Here is a 24,594-nt window from a genome sequence, read left to right on the forward strand (position 1 = left end):
GCATGCCATCCGTCTACTTCAAAAGTTTTTCTTTAAATTTTTCATCTGTAATGTTTGTAATGTACAGTATTATCTAATCCTAAGGAAAGGCACAGGTGGATGATTTTCATCCTTTTAAGGTATGAAAGCTATTGTTTTGAGGCATCTACTTCCCATTTGACTAGAAAATGAAATTTCCAAACTTTGCAAGCTCAGCTCTTCTTTCCATATCTACTGGGCACATCTCTGTCAGATGGACTGATATTTTGAACTACTACTGCTGCTTTCTGTAGAGGAGAAAAAAACATCAAATTCTCAATGATTTATTTTGCCTGTTAGGCTTCATTACTTGAAAATGTTTGTTGTATGGAAACAATGACTCAGGTAATGTAACAAGACTTATTAGTGGATTGTGTTTATTAAGTTCTTTTTATTCCATATTAATAAGAACTCAAATGACCTATGAGGCCTTTAACAGGCGTATAACGCACAAGTTAATTCTCTGAACTTCACATATAGTGGTCATTCACATTTAATATATGAAGAAAATACTGAAATTAAGATTTTTTAATGTCAGAATATTTAAAAATGCTGCTTTTAATAATCAATTTGTGCACCCACATTTCTTTAGCTGTCTGGAAAATGGAAATGTAAACATTTTAAACATACTTAAAATATGTGGTGCAAAGTTTTATAACAAAATACAAACCTAACACACAGAGGCTTGGCCTGCTAGCATTGGCTTTTTGCATGTATCAGCAAATTGAGCCTGATGTGGGAGAGATTTAACTAATTTATGATTACTCAATTGACATTTTATGGGCTTGCTTGGGGAAGAGAGTCAGAACATGCTCTTAATTCTTTTTAAAAAGTAGTCTGAATACTTTAAATTTTAGAGGACACAAGTAATTTTACTGTCCAGATTGCACCAAAGAGCCTTTTCTTCCATATTGTATTTGTTAAGCAAAGTCAATTTGTGAGAAAAGTAAGCAATGTGGAATGGAAAAATGCTCAGAATTTGAAACTTGTTCTGCAGTGATTTCTCACCTAATCACCATTATGTTTTTCCAGAACTGTCTCTGAAATGGAACTCCATATACAGAGAGTCACTTGTATAAATTACCAACCCATAAGTTACTTGATTTCTGTGATTCTCCTGAGATAGGCAATTGAGTCAGGGACATTGCTGCTTGAATACTATTCAAACAAATCAATCAGGGCAGAAAATGAAGGCATTATTAACATTCAAACTGCATTTTCACTTCCCACAGAAATGTTTTTTATTATTATGGCTAACTATGTCAGCAGTCGGACTAGACATAGACTCATTGCCAATTAATATAAAAATTCTTTTCTTTGATTTACTGGGTGAGATTGAGGGTACAGAACAGCTTCATTTTATTTCATGCATTTCCTTTCCCCAGGCTTCACCTGATTGAGGTATTGGCTCTCTGGGTCAGTGTACTTTAAAGTTATTAATTAATTTCACTTCAATCTATAATACTTAATTAAAGCTTAAAACAAAAATAAATTGCTTGTGTTTGGTGAAAATGTTGTCAGTCAAATGGGATTTTAACAATATAATAGAGCCAACAGGTTTGTTTTGTTTATAGCAATACCGGATGACCTTGAAATGTTCATCTGGCCAATGTGGACTCTTTAAGATAAGAACCCAATTTCTTTTCTTCTTTTTACCTGGATTAGGATTAACAGTTTGCATTATCAAAAGGATATTAGCACATGACAAGCCTACAGATATTTCTTACGTTATTTTGCTTGCTGTCCCTCAGAGCCAGCATGAAGGCACTGTCAGCAGAACTCATGCATGTTTGACTACAACTCTGGCTGTACAGAGGGAAAGGTAGCTTTAATATTCACCCTTCAAGGTTTGCTATTGCATTTCTGAAAGTCTCATTTCATGATCGAGCAGAAGAATGCTGTTGTTTTGTTGCTGTGAGAGGCAGAATTTAGAAATGGAGAAGTTACTAGATTGAAACAGCCATTTTCCTGCATCTTTAAAACAGAAAGCATCCAGATAAAGAATCAGGTATTAAACTCTTCCAACCCTTCTTTCCTTTGCCAGGATGATTAAAGTCCAAAGGATTTTGTATTTGGTATCATTTAAAACCAGCTGGGCAAGAAAAGCCTTTTCACAATGCCACAAAATATCCTGCTCTATTCTAGGGATAAGTAATATCCCTAGAATATTTGCTATTTTGCTATTTGCTATTTCTGTACATTCCAGGTTCCAGTCAGGACCAGGAGCACATGTTCTTTACCTAATAAAAACAAAAAAAAAAACTTTTCAGTAATCAACTCCATCAAATTATGAAAACTCTTATATTTTTATCCCCAAATTCACAACTATGCAACATACCATGATGCCCTGGCTTACATCCAATTGTTTTTTTAAAGGTAATTGTGTGAAAATAACTTTTTTTTTTTTTTTTTCAATAATAAAGGGATTTCTAGATTTCTGTGCCTTTCAAATAATATAGACACTGTTTTCTTCTGAATAACAAGTATAGCCTCATGAGGTGCTTCCTCCCATGTTCTTCCCCTCTGTGTTACAAAGGCACTCCTTTAAAGGCAGCATCTGGGCAGAAGTTTTCTCTCACTTCCATAAAACCAAATGTTAAAAATGAATTTTAAAAAGGTCATTGTATGGGCTATGAGTGCCAATCTGATATAGATGTTACTGAAAACTGAATACAGGCAAGTGCCCTTTTGGCTAAGATCAAGTTTAGCCGTGGTTTAATATCTGATGAATCTTACATCTAGCATTTTCAGGGGTCATACTTAAAAAAAAAAACAAACAAAAAAAACAACAACAACAACAAAAAAAACACAACACTATGTAATTTCTACTAACTTTTATTTTGGTATTTTATACTTTTAAAGATGTAGTATCTGGCTTTTGAAATATCTTTAAGGGTACATATTCATTGGAAGTTGAGCATTTTTATAATTCCTTTGAAAATGTTGTCCCAAGTTCTCTTGTACTTACTGATCCTTAAGTAATTGCGTCATTTAGGTTGCTGTCCTTCTGGTCCTTGAAGACAAACCTTTTCCTCCTACCCTGGTATTTTCAGTGGTATAATCTTCATGTTTGGAACACTGAAGATTCATATTTTCAGAGTACCTTGCTGGTTGGAAAATGCTGTCTCCTGCCTCCTGGGACTGTTAACACCTCAGGAAGCAGGCTGAGCTGAGGTGCTAACAGACATACAGGAAATAAAAGGGATCGACAGGAGCTTAAAGAGGGAAATCATAGTATACAGAGAGACAGAAAATGCCTAATAAGTAATTGCATGAAATTCCCTTCTCATCCTCCAAGTCTCATGTTTCTGTTATATGGAGTCTTTGCTGCATGGCTTTGGTGGAACCCGTAGCTATCTGGCAAGTGTGAGAGGCACAGCGTCAATTTATTTGAATCACAAAACAGAGTTGGAATTTACTGACACATGAATTTGCAGCGTACCTTAAAGAGGTGTGTATATACAAGCAGAATTTTGTGTTCGTATTCCCATCTCATAAAAGAGATTTAGTGGGTGATGTTGGTGGTTAGGGGGATGGTTGGACCGGATGATCTTGGAGGTCTTTTCACACCTTAATGATTCTATGATTCACAGAGATCTTAATATATTTTTTTTTCTTTACTAATACATTGCATTCACAGAGAAGTCTTGCACAAGGCATACAAGTCCATGCCTTCCTTGCATACCTGGCTATATCACTGAATATTAGATGTCTTCCATGTTCAAGGCCACACTAAGAGAAGATGCACAGAGGAATATAATGTGTGTATATATATATTTTTACATCTGCAAATTTTGCTTGGGGTTAAGTATGTAGTCAGCTTCATTTTCCTAGAAAATACAGAGTTGGAGAAATAATATAAACATCATGCACAAGTGAAATGCAAACCATATGTTGCCAGCCCAGAAAAATGGAACTCCTGAATATTTTTTTATATTATGAGATATGGGATGATTTAGCCTGTGCAAAATAAATTGATAAATTGAGATATTGTTGTTTAGAGTAAGCTTAATCAGTTCAGGTTTGCAATTGCATTTGGCTTTGTAATGACGTAATTCTGAATCTTTTTCTCCTTGTTGCATCTCCTCACTATTACTTTTTTTTTTCCCTTTAGCTTCACCTTGTGAAGTTAAATTAGTTGACCATGACTTTGGTAGGATAATATCTTGTATTTTATAGCCTGTTAGCAATTCTGCATCTGAAGTGCGGACCTCGTGGTATTGTATAATATTAATAATCCCCTTTGCATTTAGAATCGTTAACTGTTGATCACCTGGCTTAGATAAAAGAGTAATAATTGCTGATCTGGTGGTTAGATGCCATTCATAGTCTGAGTCACCAGGTAACAGGAAATGGGTACTGAGCTTTTAAATTATTTGATTTCATTAGCCATTTTAGACACTAGTAGGTTTTTGATTTGATGCAAGATATTTCCTGCAGCTTACCTTAAAATGCTCATGGGTAAGTTTTCTTAGTTGTGTTCTTTTTCCCTGCATGTCTCTGTAGACAGTGCTTTCACTCTGAAAGACACCTAACACAGGGAAACAGTGATTAGCTCAGGAAGGAGAATGCTATCCCCAGCACATCTCAGAAAGTCACATGCAGACAGCTTCAGTTATTGTAATTTGTCTAGAAATGGCAAACCTACTGTGAGAAAGCTGATTGTTACAGCAAGTGGATGCCAGCACAGTGGATGGCGGTGTGGGTAAAGGTCTTAGCAGGGCTGCATGGTCAAAAGATTTTGTGCGCACTCAGAACCTACCAGCAGCCTAGCAGCTGACCAAAGGCTAAGGCAGACACACTCTGTTACTCATATTCTGGTTCTTGGTGTTATAAATCATGCTCTGTTGACAATGGGGTCAGTCCTCTGAAGGTGTTGTCATATGATACAGGATGCTGACATTACCGATGTTCCCCTAACAGAAGGCAATATGTGGGTGTGAAGTAGGTGTAGAGAACATAAGCTTTGTACAAACATCATGCTCTTTCTGCAGGTTAATCAGATCTTTAATAAAAGACCATGGAAATGTCAGCAGTCTGAACAAATAAACCAGAATTGTAACTGAATGTTCGTTCAAACAAAGAAATCTAAACCCTTTTTTTATTAATGCTCTTCACACAGAGAGGAAATAGATCAGAATTATAATTAGGATATATATATATTCTAAATAATATCTATAAGTTTCAGTACATACGTTAATATGCATTATACATATTAATCATACAGACATGACTACACTTTAGGGCTTACAGTCCAAAAAGTTTAAATGAAAAATGTTACTTGGTAAATAGATTAAATAAATGCAAGAGTTAACTAATTAAGCCACTCATTGTATTGGATTAATTAAGAGATGGTAATTATAGGAGGGGGGGAAAAAGATTCTTTTTCAAGGCAGAAAAACAATCATGTCTCTTTTTGATCATTAATAGCAAAATAATCTTCAGCTAATCTTTTTTTTTTTTTTTTTGCAGGTAGTGATGAAATAGATATCTGTGGAAATACTCCCTTTTTGGAATGTTGGATGATGAGACTAAAGGATGACTAATAATACCTACACTTAAATGATCCTATTACTATATCTTGGATCCTAAATTAGATCTTGCCTACTAACTCCTCTCCAGGTCAGTATTACTCCTGTGATATTCTTGTAGAAAGTTTGTTGTTGTTGTTTATTTAATGTAAAAAATATCCAACAAGTTGGTTCGCTCACTTGCTCTTTTTATAGAAGTTATTTCTCTGTTCTTAAAACCCTGTAGTTACTTTTTTCTGGTTTGCATACCTACAAACTAAGGTCAAATGAATAACAGAGCTACTAAGCTACTAACTGGTGGAATGTAGATACAAAGAGGAAGGAAAACTACACTGTTTTCCCACTGTGGATAGGTGAGAATACAGTTGTTAAAGCAAGATGGACTTAGACTGCAGTAAGGAAAATACAGATTTGGTATAAGAAAAAAAACATTTTCTAACATCTTCTATCCTTTAATATTAACGGTGTGAAGCACTGGAACAGAAAGCCTAAACTGACTCTGGAATTTCTGTTTGTTTTTTTGTTTGTTTGTTTGTTTGTTTTAAATAGACAAATATCAGTTAAGCATGACAACTGTGGCTGATCCCTCTTTGCCCTCTTTGGAACAGGATAGACTGGGTAACCTTTGTAGAAAAATGCGTGTGGAACAAAGTGCTATATGTGACCTTTCTAATAAGACTGACAAGAGAAAGTAAGTATACATCTCATCATTTTTCACCATATGGAAGAGCTTCTGCTCCCCCTCCCCCAAAATGGTTTTCAGATGAAATAGAACAGGTTTTCCTTTAAGTGTACCATGGACCTTACCAAAGTTGATCGTACATGTAGAACCATGATCCTTGCCTCTGGAATCCTCCCTGTACTCTCAGATTTGCCTTTATTTGCATTGCCCATCCGGAGAGAAGGTTAAAATGGAGATTCATGCTTAGTGATGCAAGGCAAGTTCTAACTGACATCTAGTTTTGTTGAGAAATGTCCCTTTTAGTATGCTGAATTCTTGGTTCTGATGTTTGGGCAGATTTTGACACAGGTGTGGTATAGTGCCATTGTGTGGGTTCAGGGCATGTGGAGGCAGGAGGAGATAGGCTTGAAAGATAAAACTAGGTGTGGAGCAGGTGTGCAGGTAGTTGATGTCTTGATGGCCAAAGAGATAAAGATGTTATTCTAGATAATCACATTGCGAATAGACAGTCCTCCAAGATTTCTGTGTCATTTAATCCATTAAGTTGTAGAAGCAAAGGAAGTATTGAATTGTATTACAGAACTTGTTTTTTGTGAACAGAACAATAGACAAAAGCATGTTTTGACAACATATTCCTCCTTTCCTAGATGCCTTCTTTCTTGCATATCTACCATACTTGCTGGAATGTCAGTGCAATCAATCAGTTTTTGGTCTGTAACAGTTAGCAAACTGATCTTGGTAGTGTAACTACTGCTGGTAATGCCAGTACAGTGGAACTGGGATTGGGACAGAAAAAAAGATACACAGAACAGTCTTTATATGAATAAAGCTATGGCACCACCACTATAGGCTGTTGTATATGTGCAAGCAACTATTGCTGGAATGAGGCTTTTTGAAGATTCTGCCCAAAAGGACATTATTTTGGAATCACTATTGAAGAGAAATACATAGATAAGGTGACCAAGTGGGATGGGATGTGAATTAAAATACAATATGATGCATGGTGTTGCAATTGCCAATGGAAGACCAATATTTTATTTTTTGCTGTGCAGGAAACAGCAGTGCCTATCTAGAAGCAATTGTAATGAGTTAAAATAATATGAAATTCACCCAACAACAGGTTAAATTCACTGAATTGTTGGATTGGTATTGTGCAATTGGTAGCCAGTCTAGCTTACTTATTTAGACCAAAGCTTTTTGAGCAGTGTAAGAAAGTTTCCATCATCATCAGTCTTTGCAGAAAGGTGCTTGAGAGTCTGATTTAGTTCCTGTTGGGTACTGTCCCTGTCACTGAACATACTATCCAGATGTTACTACTGATAGCTTTGCCAGTGTGTTTATGAGAAAAGCCAAAATCTGAAGAGGCACAGACTAAACTAAATCCATCCTTCCTTCCTCTCTTCCTCGTCAAAACCTGAATACTGTATGTGGATAGGGAACCTAATATTACCTCTGCAGCACCTGTCTCATGGATTAATAGCAGAATTTAGTCTCCCTGCATGTTAACATGCACTACTCTCTAAGCAGCAATAAATTCACACAAAACTTCCAGCAGTTCACCAAAAACATTGAGTCCTGTGCTCTCTTGATTCACCTCAGGTGCACTATGCCTGAGATTTCATATGAGTAAGTCTGCTTGATGACTAGTGGATGAGAAGAGGCATATTACTGCTTTAATTACTTATAATGAAGGATCATGGGACGGTGATGTCATCATTTTAAGACTTGCTATGTCTAAGTGCACTGCCAGGAAGAGGAAAGATGAATGATGATTTATGTACCTTGGATGAAATTCAGATAAAAACCACTTCAAAAATGTTAATTATTTGAGGTCACTTTCTATTGCATAGGATCTCTTCTTTAGAATTTCTTGCAGGTTAATAGAGATGGTTCAGGAGTGCTCAGCCTGGCTTGGTTTGACAAGAAAAAGCAGCAACTGTCAGGGGGAGGGAAAAGGAGGAGACAAAGGGTGTGATTTATCGATGTGCACTTCGCTATTTGTGACTAACAAAGAGGTGGTTCACAAACGTCTCAGACTCAAAGCTGTGATCTATCAGAACTGCTGAGCTGGGGAAATACTACCACTAAGTAAAAATAGATCGGTCAGCAGTTACAGACTTATCTGTAAGCAGGTTGTCCTATACTATCTATATGCACAGAAGGAAGATCATTTTGCTGGGTTAAAAGTGAGATAACTTTGTTGCAGTGTTGTCTGTTATCAATCAATGGTTTTAATTAGTTACAGGATTGACTAATAAAAATTCTCGCTGATTAATTGATTTTTTTTTTTGATCTGGCTAACACTTGCTTTATTATGAGGGTGATTTTTCATTTGGACTGAATACTTTGACCAAAACGGAGAGGGTTTTTATCATTTCTGAGGGAATGAAAGAGTATACATGTGTGGAGTAGAAGGAACACTGATATCTGTCAGGAAGAAAATATATTAAAGGTACTACTGATCAGTGTTAGTCTGACAATTATTTGGAGACTGTCTGCTTTAAAATGGTTCACATGTGTCTGTTGAAATCTACTGCCGTTTGCCACGAATTTCTTTGTAATGAAAGGGATAGAGATCCATACTTTTTCCTATGTTTTTCCTTACGCTTTTCCTATGCTCTGTAATAAAGCTGATTGCATCCTCTTGTTAGTAAATACTCATGTATTTACTAACTAAAAAATCTAACACTTAATTACAGTTTTCTTAGATAACAACTCAACTCAGCGCATAGTTATACATATGCATCCATTCTCTATTCTCTGAACAGGCAAACTGTGTTACTGTGGGTTGTTATGTGGATGTGAATTTGCTCATCATAAATCTGAGGCAGGCTTTGCTGCAGCTAGCAGGACCCATCAGGATAAACAAGTGATGACATTGTCTTGGCTCGTAATATCCTGATTTTCCACACATGTATGTCATTATATCTTGTGGTAGTATCTATGGAGTGGCAAATATGTTATATATATATATATATATCCCAGGAAAGAGTTTGCAGACTGCCTGGAAATACTGAAAGAGAAACAACCCACCTTGCATAAAGCAGCTGAGCTGCCATTAATATTAGCAATATAAACGCATACTTAGAAAATAAACTTTGAAATCTGAAAGTAAGTCTTCCAGGGGGAACAGTCTGAGCTGTACTACATGAAGGGTTGTAGAACGTTTGGATGTTTAAAGTGTGAGTCTTAAATAAAACAGCATCGAAGTTAAGCAAATAAGCTAATCAATTTCTCTTGGCATATGGACCAGGATTAAATTTTATTTTTCTGCATCTCAATGGTTTATACTGTTCTAGTATTGAATACCTTTTTATTTTATGTTCCAGTGACTATCACTGACCATGTCTTTTAATTCAGAAAACATCCAGGCTTGCTTGTTTCCGTCATGAGACATGCATTTGATTAGACTAGTGACCCAGAACATCAACACAGTAATGTGATTGAAGTCCTCCATAGACTATCATCAGTTAATCCACAGGCCTAGCAATCTGACTAACCCCTGCAGGATCAAAATAAATTACATCTTTATGATTTTCATGGGATGGAAGCATAAAGAGAAAACATCAAGCTGACTTAAGACAAAGCAGCCCAGTATCCAGTCTTCAACCGTGTCAAGTACTGGGTGCTTTGTGAGGACTGTAAGACATAGGGAATGGGGAGTGTACACAGCAAAGCTTACCTGGGGCTCCACCCCAACTTCCAGTCGTCAAGTGTAATTTTCGTCCTACCTGCCAAATATTGTGGTACACTGAACAGGTCTGTAGATGTGAACTCTGAACTGTGTTCCCAGCTATGCTACTGGCTCCGGGCAGCTCACTTTACACCACAGTCCACCTGCATTTCTGATAGTAAATGATGTGTTTTTCACTGAATCCCTTTCCAGATGAGCAATATAATTCTGAGAACAGAGAGCATGTGGATAACATTCAGGCAGTTAGATTCAATGATCTTTGTAGATCCCTTCCAACTGAACTATTCTAATGTTCATGGAACACTATATGTGCCAGCCATGTGAGTTACTTTCATGCAGAATATTGTATTTGTATTACAGAAAGAACTTAGCTTTTTTTTTTTTTTTTTTTTTTTTAATAGCAGTAGCAAAATGATAAAGATGTTATTCTAATACTTGTAGTGTTTGCTCTTTTCCTGGCATCTAGCTAGGAGGAAGTAGTGAAGTTTTTGCAACAGCAACTGTGCAAATGGGAAAATTTCCATCCTTGTTAAGCCACTACAGCTCTTTTCTTTGCTACCTGGTGGTTTAACTGCCTACTGTTGGCTGCAGTTTCTTGAGCCATTCAGCTATTTTGGGTAGCTAATGAACGATCTGCTTTCTGCAAATGAAGAATATTACCATAATTACTTAGCATGTGTAATATTTCCAGCTACAAGTGTTTGCTGAGATTTAGATCAGCCTGATGCAAAAGTGGTGAAGTGAAGTGCAAAAGGGAAAACTGTCAGTGCCAGATCCATGCTTTAGAGCACAAAGGAGATGCAGCACAGCTGCCTCAGCCAGGCTCTGAACTGGTGGCTCGACTGCCTGGTGCCATACTCGCTGGGTGTTCTCAGTGGAGCCCAGTGAAGCCGATGAAGCCCTTCTACTTGCTGTGGAGTCAGGGTCTCTGCATTGCACTGTGGGCAATAAACATTTGAACAGGTAAAACATTCTGTTTGGGAAAGAAATTTCCTGGTTCTATTCCCTTTGCCTTTAAACTTGATCATCGTTCTGGTCTCAAATGCTGCAGGCTCTAACACCTGGGGCTAGTGTTAGATGCTGACTGTATAGATTGCAGGCTGATGTGAGCCATATGTGAGCTGCTTGCCAATTTGTACTAGGTCAGAGGTGGCAGCAAAACAGCTTTCCCAGGCTTGCTGAGCAGCTCAGAGCTGCAAGGCCATTCTTGTGGGCTTTCTCAGCATACTGTGGGCCACTCTGCCGCTGCTCTGTGGCTTGCAGCTGGGCTGCAGCCATCCAGTACTGAAGTCTAGGAGATAACTCAGCCTTGGGACCTTAACTTTGTCAAGAGGCTGATCCTGGTGGATCCTGGTGTACACCTAAGAAGCCTTAAGTCAATTGTGACATTTTGTTCAGCATCGACACCAGGCAGATGGCTGTTGGGCAGAACTTTGAGGTTGTCCTGCACGAGGGTGTCCTGCTGGATGGCATTGGTCACTCCATTACTGACATGCGCAGTGATGCATGTCCTTACTTCAGGTCACCTCACTGTCGCTCATGTTAGCCTTAGTGGCTTTGTGTCTTGAGGGAACCACTATTCAATGGCTATTAGCAGCAGATGCATGCAGTGAAAGGAGGAATTATATAGAAAAGTACAAGAATGTGTAGACAACCAGATAGAGTACCTCAAAGTTCAAGGAGGAATCTGCAAGTACAAAAAGGAAAAGTTCAGAGGACAAATTTTTAGTGTGATCACACAGTAAAGATATTTTTAATTCCTGTTCATGTAGGATTTTGTAGCAACATTAAGTCATCTGCCTAAGCTCTGAATCATCTTCATGAACTCACTGCAGGTTTCTTATGGCAATAATCAATAAAAACTTTTTTTTAGTCTTTTATTTCAGGCATTCATTGGAGGGAAAGCTACTCTCAGAAGTTCTGTCTCATGGGTAATCACAGGAAGTTTAAAGGGGTATGTATGTTGCTGACCCAGGTACCATGACATTTCAGGATGTATTCAGAAAGAATGGATTGGATTCACAATGAATACATAGAGCAAAATAACCTTGACTGTCTAAAAACAGTAAATAGTTTGATTCATATTGCAGAGCAAGACTCATAAGCTAACACCAACAAATTCAGGAGCTGTTGGACAGCATCAGGACATGTGAAAACCTTGAAAACTAAGATGTCACATGTCTAAGGCAGTAGGTCCTTGAAAATTATTTCTGGGTTGTGATCTTTGGGTATTTGTTTAATCATTTAGAAGATTCTGACAGAAAAGCTCATCAGTACTGAATATTATGAACTATGATTCTGTAACTTCATGGTTTAATACTGTGGTTCCAGTTAGTTTTTGCTGGTGCCTCTTGTCATATTCTGTTTATTGTAACTTCTTCAAGTCCCCAGTGACTTGGAAATGACTTCTGACAGAGCCGGCATTCCTGTTTTCAGTTGAATAAAATGTCAACAGGTGACAACCAATATTTCTTTAGAGCAGTTAACAATTTTTTTTTCTTTTTTAGTCTTATTCTATGGCCCGTTAGTGTAGCTCGGACGTTACTTCCCACTGGCCTCTTAGACAGTGTGTATTGAGGACTGTCAGTTTAATGTCCAACATTTTACTTCAATTCAAACTGCTTAATCTCCTATCCTATTATCTGTGGGGAACCTTGTCAACAGTTACTGTGTTAGGCATGCAAATTGCAGTCTCCCATCTAGCTTCTTAGAAGTCTATATCAAGCCAGTCTTAGGTGCAGTTACCCTGTGCTTTTCCATGTTTTCTGGCTAGTGACAAAGAAAGACATATAATTTTTCTTTTTTGTGTTTGTGTGTGTGTGACATCACTATATAATCTTTTGTTGAATTTGGTTTGATGTCAAGCATCTTTTCAACATAGCCATACAGTGAAAAAAAGGGAATTAAGACCCTTCTACAACCCTTTCCCAATAAAGCTGGGATTGTGGTTAGCAGATTGTAATTAAAATTCCCTCCAAAATAATATGCTTGTACTTACTAATATATAGGGAGACAAACAGTATTATACAGGTACTCCTCATCAGTTCATGCTGCTTCTCTGGCCATACCATGACTTCAGCCAGCCTGCCTGTGTGGCGTGGGGCTGCATTTCCTGGCTGCAGAAGTCAACACCCTGTACGTCAACATTTCTTTTCATTCAGGGATACCTGATGCAAAGCATTTGCTCAGGAACGAACACACGGAAAAATTAAGACAAAAACTACCTTCCCCACGGGAGCACTTCCTAGGCATGTGCTGATGAAACACGTCAAGACTCTCTAAATTGACTTCTTAGGTTCACTGCACGGTTTCTCTTTCAATCACAATCTTTTGTCCTCTCTCTGCCTTAGTTGTGTATATTTTGTTATGCCTTCAACAGTTGATTTATGGGTGCACAGACCAGCTGTGCCTAGTTTACATGAGATGTATTGTAGGAGGGCTGAAAAGGTCTGGCTTAACCTAAAAATATTGGAGCTGTAAAAATGGTGATTGCAAGTTGATAGAGCATTGATTTACCTGCTTTCTGTTTACCTGGGTCTGTCAAACCAGTCTCTCCCAGGTGTTAACTGAATAATGTTCCAGTGTGGTAAGTGTAATGGAAAAAGCATAATTTCAGATCATATCTCATGAATTGTATTTGCCAGATTCTAAGAGACAAAAACCAGCAGTCCAAATTATCTCTTCCAATTAATGAGTGGTGTGCCTGCTCCACAGCTATTGCCCTTCATCAAACACCACCTGTGTGGCCTTGTTTGTATTTACTGAGCTTTCAATTTTAGTTAAATGTTGCTGTACCTGCTAACAACACTGAAACAGCTGTCTTGAATTACTGTGAGCTACCACATACTTACGACTTAGAAACAAGAAACTGTTTCCTTCATATATACTGCTTCAGAGAAATTCCAAGACAAATTTATCTGAGCTAATATACAGGATGGTCTACAATCCAAACAGACAGCACAGTCAGCTGGGCTACTTAAATTCTGTTCCTAACTTAAAAGAGAAACTGCCTAGCTATAGATAATAGGAGGCATATACATGAATGTCACCTCATCTTGTAATACGCATAAATTAAAAATAGGACAGTAACCTACTTCTGGTTATCTGCTTTAGGCATTTAAAGCTCCTCTTTACTTTCTCCCTTGGGCTCTGATTCCTACTCTTAAGATCATGGAAGTCAAGACACAAAGGAATACTACAATGAACTTCTAAGGTTTTACATTATTTCAATGTATGTGCAAATGTAGGTGTAATTTTATTAAAACAGAAATATTTTCTTCCATCTGAAAACAGAAAAACTAAATATGTAAAGTGATTTGACTTGTAACTCTGGGAAAAAATACTTAGCAATTTATATTATTTTTATAATGTGTATATTGAAGGCAGAGTCAATAGTTTAAAGTTATCTTGTGCTATTGCTGCTTTTTGTACTAGAGAAACTGCAGTCAGATTCTCCCGCTAGTTAACAAGTAGCTGCAATGTTTGGCGTCTCCTCTCCCCAAAATACAACTTCCACAGTATTTTGCCCCGGTAGATTGGTGTGTCTTTTCTAAAAAAATATGGTAGCAAATTCTCTTTGTGTTTAATTTGAAAAGCTATCATGACATTGACATTTTGAATAGGGACCTAAGGGAAGAGAGAACTAGGTTTTTCCCTCGTCCTTGAAAATCATTTTTTATCTGCCTGTGTGTTAATCCTCTAACTAGAGGAACTTGCACACCCAGCACTTTCTGAAGACTTTCTACTAAAATCCCAGAATAGTCCATTTGTCCATAATGTGTTCTCCATTCTACAGAGCCTCAAGGCCATGTAGGATGTCAGAGGGTCAGGCACCTCTTGTCTTGGGGTGAATCTCTACTGGGCTGACCGTGACGTAGCATCCATTTGTCCTTTTATTGGTCATAATCATTTTAATAACTTTCTGGTCCTATTCAAATTAAAATAATGATCAAATTCCTTAGTTAAGGGGGAGGCATTAATCATGGTTTCCTTTGTGCATGTGTAGTTTTTTTTTTTAAAGGATTAACAGATTATACTAGTATGCTTGGCATTTTGTATAATTATAATATATTGTATCTACCTACAGAAACTGGTCCAATAGATGGACATTTTCCTTTGGAATTCTTGGTTTCAGTCATTTAAACTTTTGTGGTAACTTATGCAGCACACACTGTGGCTCTATATGGTGTGATGCTTAAATATTGTTTAATAAATATTTTAGGAAATGATGTACTGGAAAAGCTTGCGTTCAGGGACAATATTATAGTGTTAAGCACTCAAAGTTTACCTTTCTAACCTGAGTACACCCTTTTTGTGCAGACTATTTCACAGGCAGTCATGTATTTTTACATTTACAGCACTCAGGCCTTACTCAATGCACAGGAAGAATGTAGCAGAGTCCTGTATTAGTCACAGGTATGTTATTTTGAGGCTAAATCTTTGGGATGGATGCCAGAAATTTACCAGTTCCACCACTGCTTCAAACACAGATTTCTAGTTCCTGAATGAGATTTAAGAGGCATAATACTGACCAAATAAAAAATGTATGGGCGATCTCCTTTCTCACAATTCCTCACAGGCAAGCTCTTGATTTCATTTTTAGTAATACGTTATTTAGATGTAGAGACTGTGGTCATGTGTAATAGAAAAGCACATTCTGATAGATTGATATAACAGGGGCAAACGTGCCTCTGTAAAGCATGGTGCAAATGAAGATGTGTGACCTGACTGAGTGCTTTCTTTTATGACCATGATGCCATATATTTAAAGACACACTTTAGAATAAATGCAGATCTCTTGAATTAGCTTAGAATCATATTTCTTGGTTTCTAATGATCACAATTTTGTAACATACGGTGCAGAAAGTAAATCAGATTATGTAGATCATTTAACCCAGTACAGGTTAACTTAGAGGTGAAGTCCCTTGTAAGTCCTGAATCTGATATTTTTATACTAATTCCTATAATGATGAAATTAATTGTAATTCTATTGAATGCAACCTTCTCTTCATTAAGTTTAGTGTGTCTTCATGTTTATATTTGTAACTCAATTGTGGTCATGATTTTGTCAGCTCTTCCCCAGCAGAATTTGACTTGATGATTTAGGAGACTGAAAACTGTTTGGTCACTCTTTCCCCTTATATATTGTTATAGCTCCATTCTGATCCTATAAAAGTTTACATCAGCTGGGGACTTTTCCTGCTATCTATCACCATAAAACCATTGTCCTACAAAAAACAATATAGATGTGCTTTTTTTTTTTTTTTTCTTCTGGAGCTAGATCATGCATAGAGGTAGCAGGGTCTAAGACTTATGATGTCAGTGCTTTCTTTTGTGGAAGACAGTGACCTGAGAGTTTATGCCTGATCTGTGCATCTGGATTGGTGGATAAATATCCTACACCACAAGAAGTTGTAGCTACTTTACCCACAAGAGAGGTTAAAAAGTTTGTAGGAGGGACCACAGCAGCTCAGTTCCTCAGCTCTGTCAGGTGGTAAACGGGACAATGCACAGGCTTGACATGGGTGATGATGGAGTCATTGTTACAATAAGAATATTAGCAACCTTAGTCCTGGGCTCTGCATAAAGCTCTGCTGTGGATTTTGTTTGGGCACAATCTGTATGGGAGCCCATGCAGTATGGCGAGTCAGCAGCTGTTGTGCTTTTCCAACCACCTGGTTCCCTGCATGGTATCCCATTATGACTGAAGACTGCTGACTCTGGCAGAACCCCATCTGTGATTGCAGGTGTCACTGCCAATGGCACTGTGGCATGTAGCGAACCTACTGAGCTGCAGAAACTGATGGAAGAGCAGTGTGGCTGGAAAGTCTCTCCTAGCTCCCACATACAGATATGTCTGTGTTAGAAGACTGGGGCCTCTTCCCAGTATACATGTGGCAAAAGTAAAGCTGCAAAGATTTCAGGGCTTTGTTGCTCAACATAAAGCAACTTGGGTTTTATACTGCTCGTGGAAGATACCGTTTTGTCAGTCTAATTTAATTACATTTCATATTGAACTTCAAGCATGTGTGTATTTTGAGTAGGTTTCTCTACATTATTGGTTATTTTAAAAATTGTCCTATTTGATATAACAATATATTTTCTTTTCAGGTTTGAAACCTTTAGGGTAGTCAGTGGTCGTCTTTTCAAGTTCACTGTAGCAAAGTATACTATTTAAGGCAGAAAGAAAACAGAAGCTGAGATTAACAAATATTTGCTGGGCACTTAGGAAGTATCACTGCTTTATTTGGCTATTATTATTATTATTTTTTTTTTTTTTGCTACAGTTGGTAATGCAGTGTTTTGTAGGGTCATATACATGCCTCCGGTAGAGTTGTAAAATGCGGTATTTAGGTCTATGTTGAACAGAATAATGCTCTAACACATTCACCTCTTCCAGGTCACTGTAGGGGTACGTTAGGCAGAGAGAAGAAACTTGCTTTGGCCATTGTCTGGGCTCTGTTTCTTTATGAGTAAGTAGGGAATTGTGGTTTCATGTCTCTCAGGTGGGCTATTATATTTAACACCAAATGCTAAGAAATGAGGATGAAAATAACTGTTTTATCATTATGATCATAATAGTACATTATCTAATGCAAACCAATATGGAGAAGAGTTAACAAAGGATGTTTTATATTTTGTTAGCTGGTTTTAATTTATCAGCTGCCAGTTTCAATATATTTCTCTTACTAGTTGTACTGCAACTTCTGGAAAAACATCTACCCCCTACCATTCAAATTCTGATGGGGAGTGTGTGAATGTTCTTGTGCGTGTTCATAATGTTTCCAGGCAGATTCAAAATGTTTGTTTAAAAGCTAGAAAAATCCGGTCTTCAAAGTTCAGAAGAACTCCACTGCTCATAGTGATGTGCAGAGATTTATCATACTGATGCCTGTTAATACCTCAGGGAAATTTATGCCTCTTGAGTAATGGAATAAACGTTGAGCCTCAATGCCAAGGTGCTTATGGGTTACAACTGTTGGGAGTACGTTATAGTGTGGTTCCAAGCAAAAAAGGGCTGTGTGCACAAATGAGATAATCATGAGTCATCAGCCCTGTTGCTCTCCCTGATACTAGCCGGGGGATATTCCTGTGGCAATGGATTGGCAGCCACGGCACAGCTCCGCTGGATGCCCTGCAACATGCACATCATCAGCCTTGTGGTGTGGCAGGCTGTCTTGCATGGGGCAGTGTGCATCGTCACTGTGAGAGGTTTCCATCCAGTTTTGTCATGCTTCTGTAATCCCACGGGTCCATGGTTGCACAGAAAATTCAGATCGGGATTAAACTCTGAGTTTTGAAACTTGTGCAGAAAGCACAGTAGTTAAGCATCAGTGTGCATCACGGGACACATGCACGTATGCCTCTTAGTTGATATAGTAACTAGCATTCATGGCGCTCCCAGGACTGATTTTAGAGGAACAATAGTAAAACTGAAGTATAGTTTTCTGTCAATTTTGAGGGCTAAAGTAATCAGACAAATGCAAGACAGCAGGAGCTTCTTCATAGGAAAGAAATGTGAAAACACATATTGTTCCCAAGTATTCAAAGAACTTGTTTCGCCTTTGCGTGGAAAAGTTTGAGCATTCACATACGCCTGTAGCAGTACAGTCAAGCAGGTGAAAGTTTCAGATAAATCAAAGATGCAAGAATTATTTTATTTATTGAGCCAAGCAGGTGAAAGTTTCAGGTAAATCAATGATATGAGAATTATGATGCCTTCAAAAGTCAGTAATAACAGACAATGAGTTTTGTTTTGCCCAAGAAAACAGATGACCGTGATCTATTATTTCACAGTGGTTTTGATACTTAAGCTTATGCTTTCAGTGAAACAATCTGATGGCCAGAAATCAGACATTGTTGCAGATGAATGTTTTTTCAAATGTTCTATATTATATTGGCAGTGACGTGAAGTACCTTTTGTTGGAGGATCTTAAGATGTTACTGTAAGAACTAGCAGTGGGGTCTGATGAAAGCAGCTCCCGTGGCAGCCAGCTCACGAGAGGTATAGCTTTGTCAGGTCTCTAAAGTATTTTGATTTTTCCTAGTGTAGCCCAGGCTTATGATGTGCTGTTCTGATTTCCCTCACACAACATCTCTACTTCTGCCAGTTCCTTGTCAGTGTTTCCACAAGAAACCTGTTTTGCCATGAAATTGATGTGTTGGATTATGTGGAGCTCTTACTTAAACTTATTGTGATCAGGACGGTTGGTGGCATTATTTCCTTCTGCACAAAAAAAAAAAAAAAGGATTTATTTCCTCCTAAAGGCAAAAAAATTATCTTCTTGGTCACCTTCTCCAGGTGCTGTGATGGAGACATCCCTCAGCATGGGTTTGCTGCTTTCTTGTGGTAATGAGGCTTTCTGAACATTTAATAGCACTTCTGGGTGAGCACTCCAGGAGAACGCGTGGCTCTCAGAAGTAGGTGGTATGGATTGCTGGGCAGGTTAAAAGTTAGCTGTATGCAATATGGAGGGAAGAAAGGAGCAGACAGAATGATAAGAAAATGAATCCCATGGATTATGGAGGAACATGTAAATAACCTGAATTAAGTATATTATGCAGCATGCAGATAAATCCCTTGTGATTGTCAGGATGAAAATTTGACCTGTCCCTTTACCCTTAGATCTACCTCAGGTTCTAACTGTTTTGTGCCATCCTAGCTGTAACATGACAATTTGATCACAAAGTAGAGTTAAATGATAATAAGGATTAAAACAACAACAACAACAAACAACAAAAACGCATTTTAAAATAATATTTTCCTAGTGGTCAACAACAGTACTTCAGACTCTGAGACTGTAACAACTGCCCTTATAGTGTGGAGAAAAAATGCTTAAGTCTTGAAATGATCAGAAGTCAGATGTCAATCACAGTGTTCTAGGAGGAGTTTCTTTGAAAATGTTTGAGTGTTCATTGTGACTGTTTGGAAAGCATGGCAAGGTGGAGCTGTCCTAAGGTGTCCTGTCTTGATGCTAACTGAGCATGACCTAGGGCTTCTGATGAAACCATGAAACAGTTATCAATTAGCATCAGTTTCAGGAAGCATTATCATATCAAGACATCTCAGGGTGCCTTTACAGAAGAAAAAAATACAATAATTTAATAGCTCCGTCTGCTGTGCCAAACGAATGACTCAAAGCAAAGCAGAAATAAATGACTGTGAGCTATAGTCTCGCAATTGCACCAGCCTGCAGGAAAGTGTCAATTTATTTCCAAAGTATTTTTGCTAGGAGTGATGGGAGGTGTCATTACAGAGCTTGAGCTTGTCTGGAGAGTTAAGGACACCTAGCTTTTTATTCTCCATTTCGTAGCGCTGATTTTGATTTCAGTTTTCAAAAGGCCTTCACGCAACAAAATCAGGTGAATGACACAAATGTGCATTTTATACATATCTGAGCAGAAGTTCACTGCTGAAAAGAGGGTGTTGGCATAGGCTCGTGTTCCTCTAGTAAACTCAAGGGCAGATGCTTCAGTCTGTATAGGGCCTCCTCGTAGCTGTGGAAACAGAGCTGGCCAGGAAGTGTTTTTTTGTTTTGTTTTGTTTTTTCCCCACTGAAGTTTGAATTTTGAGGGAAAAATCCATTTTGATAGACTTTTGCAGAGATCCACAAGATGTTGCAGTTAAGTTAGTTTTTCCTTTTTATGTCTTACCATATTTTGTGTGGTAGGCTTTATTTTTGGGTCAAACTTCATGCCCTCAGTACACCATCACTTTTCGTTGGTGAAGGCTTGCCAGGGTGCTGGAGGACAGGAAGGAGAACAGCTCCATCAAGGACAGTGACTGCATTAACGCTAAAGTGATGGTCACGCCAGCTGGAATGTTGAAGGCACTAATGTTTAGTCCCTTTCTCATCCAGGTTGGCAACCTTTTCCCATGTGTGCTGTATGTAAGCTATGATACTCTAAAAAGGTATAAATCTGCTTAACTTAAAAGCCTGGAAATCAAATGAAAAAATTACTGTGGTGACCTTACTTCTGCTCCTTGTATGATGAACTTGATGGCATCCTAAACCAGTCTTAATGCGCTGGAGCAGAGCCTGAAGTTGGCAGAAGCGTACAGCTTTGGCTTCAGTTGCTGAGATGCCAGAAGAGATTGGAAGTCCTTGAAATTCTTCCAAGAAGTCACTTTGTCCTGGATGGAAACTGGCATTTATCAGTGCAGATGATAGTGGTGTATTTTAGATGGCATCAATATTGATTTGTATACAGTGCGAGCTTTTAAATATGATTTAAGATAAAGCTCAACTAAACGTAAGATGTTTCTCCACAAAGCATTGATTTAATGTTAATGTTTTATATGTTGCTTTCTTTGCTGTAGCCTTTCCCGTGGCTTGTGGAGACATCCCAAAAATGCCTCTCTGTCAGCATCTGTGAAAGCACCACAAACACTTGTGCCACGGGAGTAAGTAACCAGAAGTTTAATTTGTACTGTCCATCAGGCAGCTTCAAATGCAATTAATTTATGGTGGTCACTAGTATTCATCCCAACTTCGTTCTTACCCCTTGGTGTGCTTGCACTTGGGTTATTGTTTTCCCAAAGGTGATGAAGAGCGTGGAAATGCTGGATGGAGGTACAGAAAAGTTAAATCAGGTTTCTTTCTTTTTCCAGTTCTATGGGGTAATTTCTTATGTTTTGCCCGTTAGTGTTGGGTATTTTAAGTGAAGTACCTGCTAGGCTAAGAGGGAGAATTTCGTAGGATTTGTATTTAAAGTAATCGATGGCGGTCTCTGCTAGGTGAAATTACTGATGCTGAGCATCCCTCACCGTGTGCGCCTCCCTGCTCTCGCTTGGGCGTTTCGAAGTGCGAAGGCAGGGAGCGGTCGGAGCGGCAGCCGCTGCTGGGCGTCCGAGCGCTGCCGTCCGGACGGAGGGACGGACGGACGGACAGACAGACAGACAGACAGACCTCCAGCGCAGCGCTGCCGTGGCGAGGCGACGGCAGCGCGGGGAGCGAGGGAGCCAAATCCCGGCAGGTCGGAGAGGCGGCGAGGGGGGGCCGGGTTTTCCTCGCAGGTCCGGGCGCCCCCTTTGGCGCTGCTCCCGGCGGGTCCCTGCTGCGGGGGCTGCCCGAGGGGAGTCGGGGGGGGGGGGTCACTGGGGGCCGGAGGTCGCGGCCGGGGGGGACCCGGCGCTGTTTTGCTGGCCGGGGGCCGGTCCCGTAGCGTTGCGCTCGATGCTCAGGTCGGGGGCTGTTAGCCGCGGCTTTTTGGGGCTGCTTTTCTCAAGAGACCTGTCGCTGAGTTGTTGAAGGGTGTTTTTGCCTTGGCTTGATTTTTTTTTTATTATTATTATTTTTTTTTTTTCCCGCTTGCGGTTTAAAAGTGGCGTTTCGCCGCTCAGCGGGATGCTCGCATTCCGGCTTACTTTGGTCGCCTGCCAGGTAGAGCTCATCTCTTTTCAGCATCCTCCTACCATCAAGCAAAAATCGTCTCCTCTCCCCAGGATTAATTATTCAACACGTTTAATGTGTTCGGCTGGGGGTGAGAGGCGGCCGCTTGGATGCGTGCTGGTGCCGCAGCGCCCGTCCCCGCTTTGTCTCGCACCTGGTGCGTTCACGCCGCTCCCCCGGAGGCCGGGGGCTGGCTCAGAGACCCCCGGTGCAGGTGGCGGTGCCGGTCCCGGTGCCGGTCCCCCCGCCCCCGGGGATGCTCGGGGCGGGGCGCGGGGCGGCCCCGGGGGGGTCCCGGGGGGGCCGGGCAGCGCGGAGGGGAGCGGAGCGGAGCGGCCTCGCCCCGGCGCGGAGGAGGGGCCGGGGGCTGGCCCCAGCCGGGCGGTGCCGGCGGCCGGGCAGCGCTGGGGGGCGCGGGGCTGCGCCCAGCCGCTGACTCGGGCTTCTCCCCGCAGAGCCCCGGCGGCGCCGGCAGCGCGGAGGGCACGGGCAGCTCGCTCCCGGCCGCCGGCCGGCTGCAGGAGGAGCGGCGGAGGGGGGCAGCCCGGCGCCGTCCGTCCCGAAGCAGCGCCGTGCCCGGCCGGGCCATGGGCAGCCCCGACTGAGAGCCCGCAGCGGGGAAGATGCCCTCCGCCGGGCGGGCGGCGGGCTTCCTCCTGCTTTGCGGAGGTAAGTGCCCGAGAGCCGGTCCCCCGGCGAGTTTGCGGGGCTGCGGGGCCGCCGGTCCGGCTCCGCCAACCTTTGCCAAAAGGCGGACGAGGTACGAATAACCCTAATACTTTTTCTTTGCTTTTTAAGCTCTAAAGCTAAGTTAGAACAGATGTGAGTTTCCTTCTTCTTTAAATTTATGATGTGAAAGGGAAGAATATTCAAGCGCGTTCCTATTTTAAGTTTCTACAAGATCGCTCCTTCTCTGTTGTCCCCCTCCCAGGGCTTTATGCGTCGTCAAATTAAATTGGGATTGGATTGATAAGTGAAAATGACCAAAAGATGAGAAGTTATTGAATCGTAACTTAGATGATGCTATCCGCAGATGTCAACTTTCTAAAGTAAACAGAAACCCCATTATATCTCTGTTTCTTCCATATGGCAATGTTTGCCAATGCATTTCTGGTGTTTACATGAGTAAATCAAAGTTGTTGTTTGTTCGAGAACATGGCACAACCCTGCAGACCAAAAATGCAGTTCTGAAAAAAAAAAAAGGCAAAGCCTAAACCAGCCCAGTAGTCCACCAGCTGGAACAACGGAGCGCAGTGCAATATTAATGCTCTACTTGTGATTTTCTATGAAAAGTGCAACAGCTTGCTCCTTCTCGTTATTGTTTCAAAGTAATTATAGTAGTTCACCCCATCTTAAACTACTCTTTGTAAGTCAGAGGTTGTAAAGCCTCTATTTTATATAATTTTATTTTTTTCTTTTTCTATGCTAAAATATTTAAGTTGCCCCTACTCTTTCTCATGTTGGTATGTTATTTTTATCACCCTCTGATCTTTATAAAAACTCTCTGGTGCTCAGACCTAGGATGTCTGCAACTAGCATAGGCAGAATACGCATAGTCTAAGTACTAATTAAAAATGAATAAATAAATAGAATGTGTTGTATCCCAAGTCATTTCACTGTCAGGAAGAATTAGCCATACTTGTATTGCTAATGGATGATCTATCATGCTGCTTTACTTTTATCTTTGTATTTATGGCAAATCCATTTTCTTTCATGTTTATGGCAGAGCTAAGAGAAATGTAATCTACCCAGGATCTTCAGTTTGAGGGGTATGGTTTATTTAGTCTAAATAGCGCATGTGCATTTGCTTGAAAATGATTTTCAGTGGTTTCAGTTTAAGCTGGACAGATGAACTTGCTCCTATCCATGCTGTGATCCCCCAGAAAATTCCATGTACTAAACATAATGGATGCTTAGACCACCCTCCTAAGCTGCTTTATTCCGATGGCTTTTTTCTTCTTCTTCAGTATATCCCTTTCAATTGGACTGTCGTTTGATTTTACTTTTCTAACTGTGGGTGGGGAAGGGAGTTATCTCTGTGTCTTCTCCCTACTCCAGATAGATATCTAAACCTTTCTTCTTTAAGTATCCAACCTAAGCAGATGGATATCAGTTCAGTGAGAGACTTGTTGTTATTAAATATGACCATGAAGTGTTAACTCTTGGATTTGTCCATAGCTTGGAGGAATATTACAGAAGTTACTTTGAGTAGGACAGACTGCCAAGTAGATTTCTTTTTTAATACCACTTGCTTAGACTTACCGTAAATATTATTTTT

General features: G+C 39.8%; 1 protein-coding gene and 1 long non-coding RNA gene across 10 annotated transcripts in view; one reads left to right on the forward strand and one right to left on the reverse strand.

The window, feature by feature from the left end:
* The window catches only part of RET (ret proto-oncogene), a 127,628-nt gene that overhangs the window by 21,774 nt on the left and 81,260 nt on the right, over nt 1–24,594 (forward strand). For 2 of the 9 annotated variants that reach the window (XM_083843792.1, XM_083843790.1), the window contains exons 2-5: nt 5,491–5,640; nt 6,099–6,240; nt 21,245–21,328; nt 22,772–23,076. In XM_083843792.1, coding sequence (XP_083699918.1) covers nt 6,116–6,240; nt 21,245–21,328; nt 22,772–23,076 — 514 coding nt within the window. In that variant the 5' untranslated portion in view covers nt 5,491–5,640; nt 6,099–6,115. Of the gene's footprint in view, nt 1–5,490; nt 5,641–6,098; nt 6,241–15,282; nt 15,341–19,261; nt 19,345–21,244; nt 21,329–21,658; nt 21,901–22,712; nt 23,077–24,594 lie in introns of those variants that run through there. The other 7 variants (XM_083843791.1, XM_083843794.1, XM_083843795.1 and 4 more) reach the window with 7 other exon arrangements.
* On the reverse strand, nt 1,720–3,465 carry LOC310902402. The gene is made up of 2 exons (XR_014586703.1): nt 2,987–3,465; nt 1,720–2,258 (listed from the first exon to the last, which is right to left on the reverse strand). It is a non-coding gene; the product is annotated as an uncharacterized lncRNA (long non-coding RNA).

The sequence above is a fragment of the Anser anser genome (genome assembly GCF_964211835.1).
Source record: "Anser anser genome assembly, chromosome: 7".
Taxonomy (NCBI): domain Eukaryota; kingdom Metazoa; phylum Chordata; class Aves; order Anseriformes; family Anatidae; genus Anser; species Anser anser.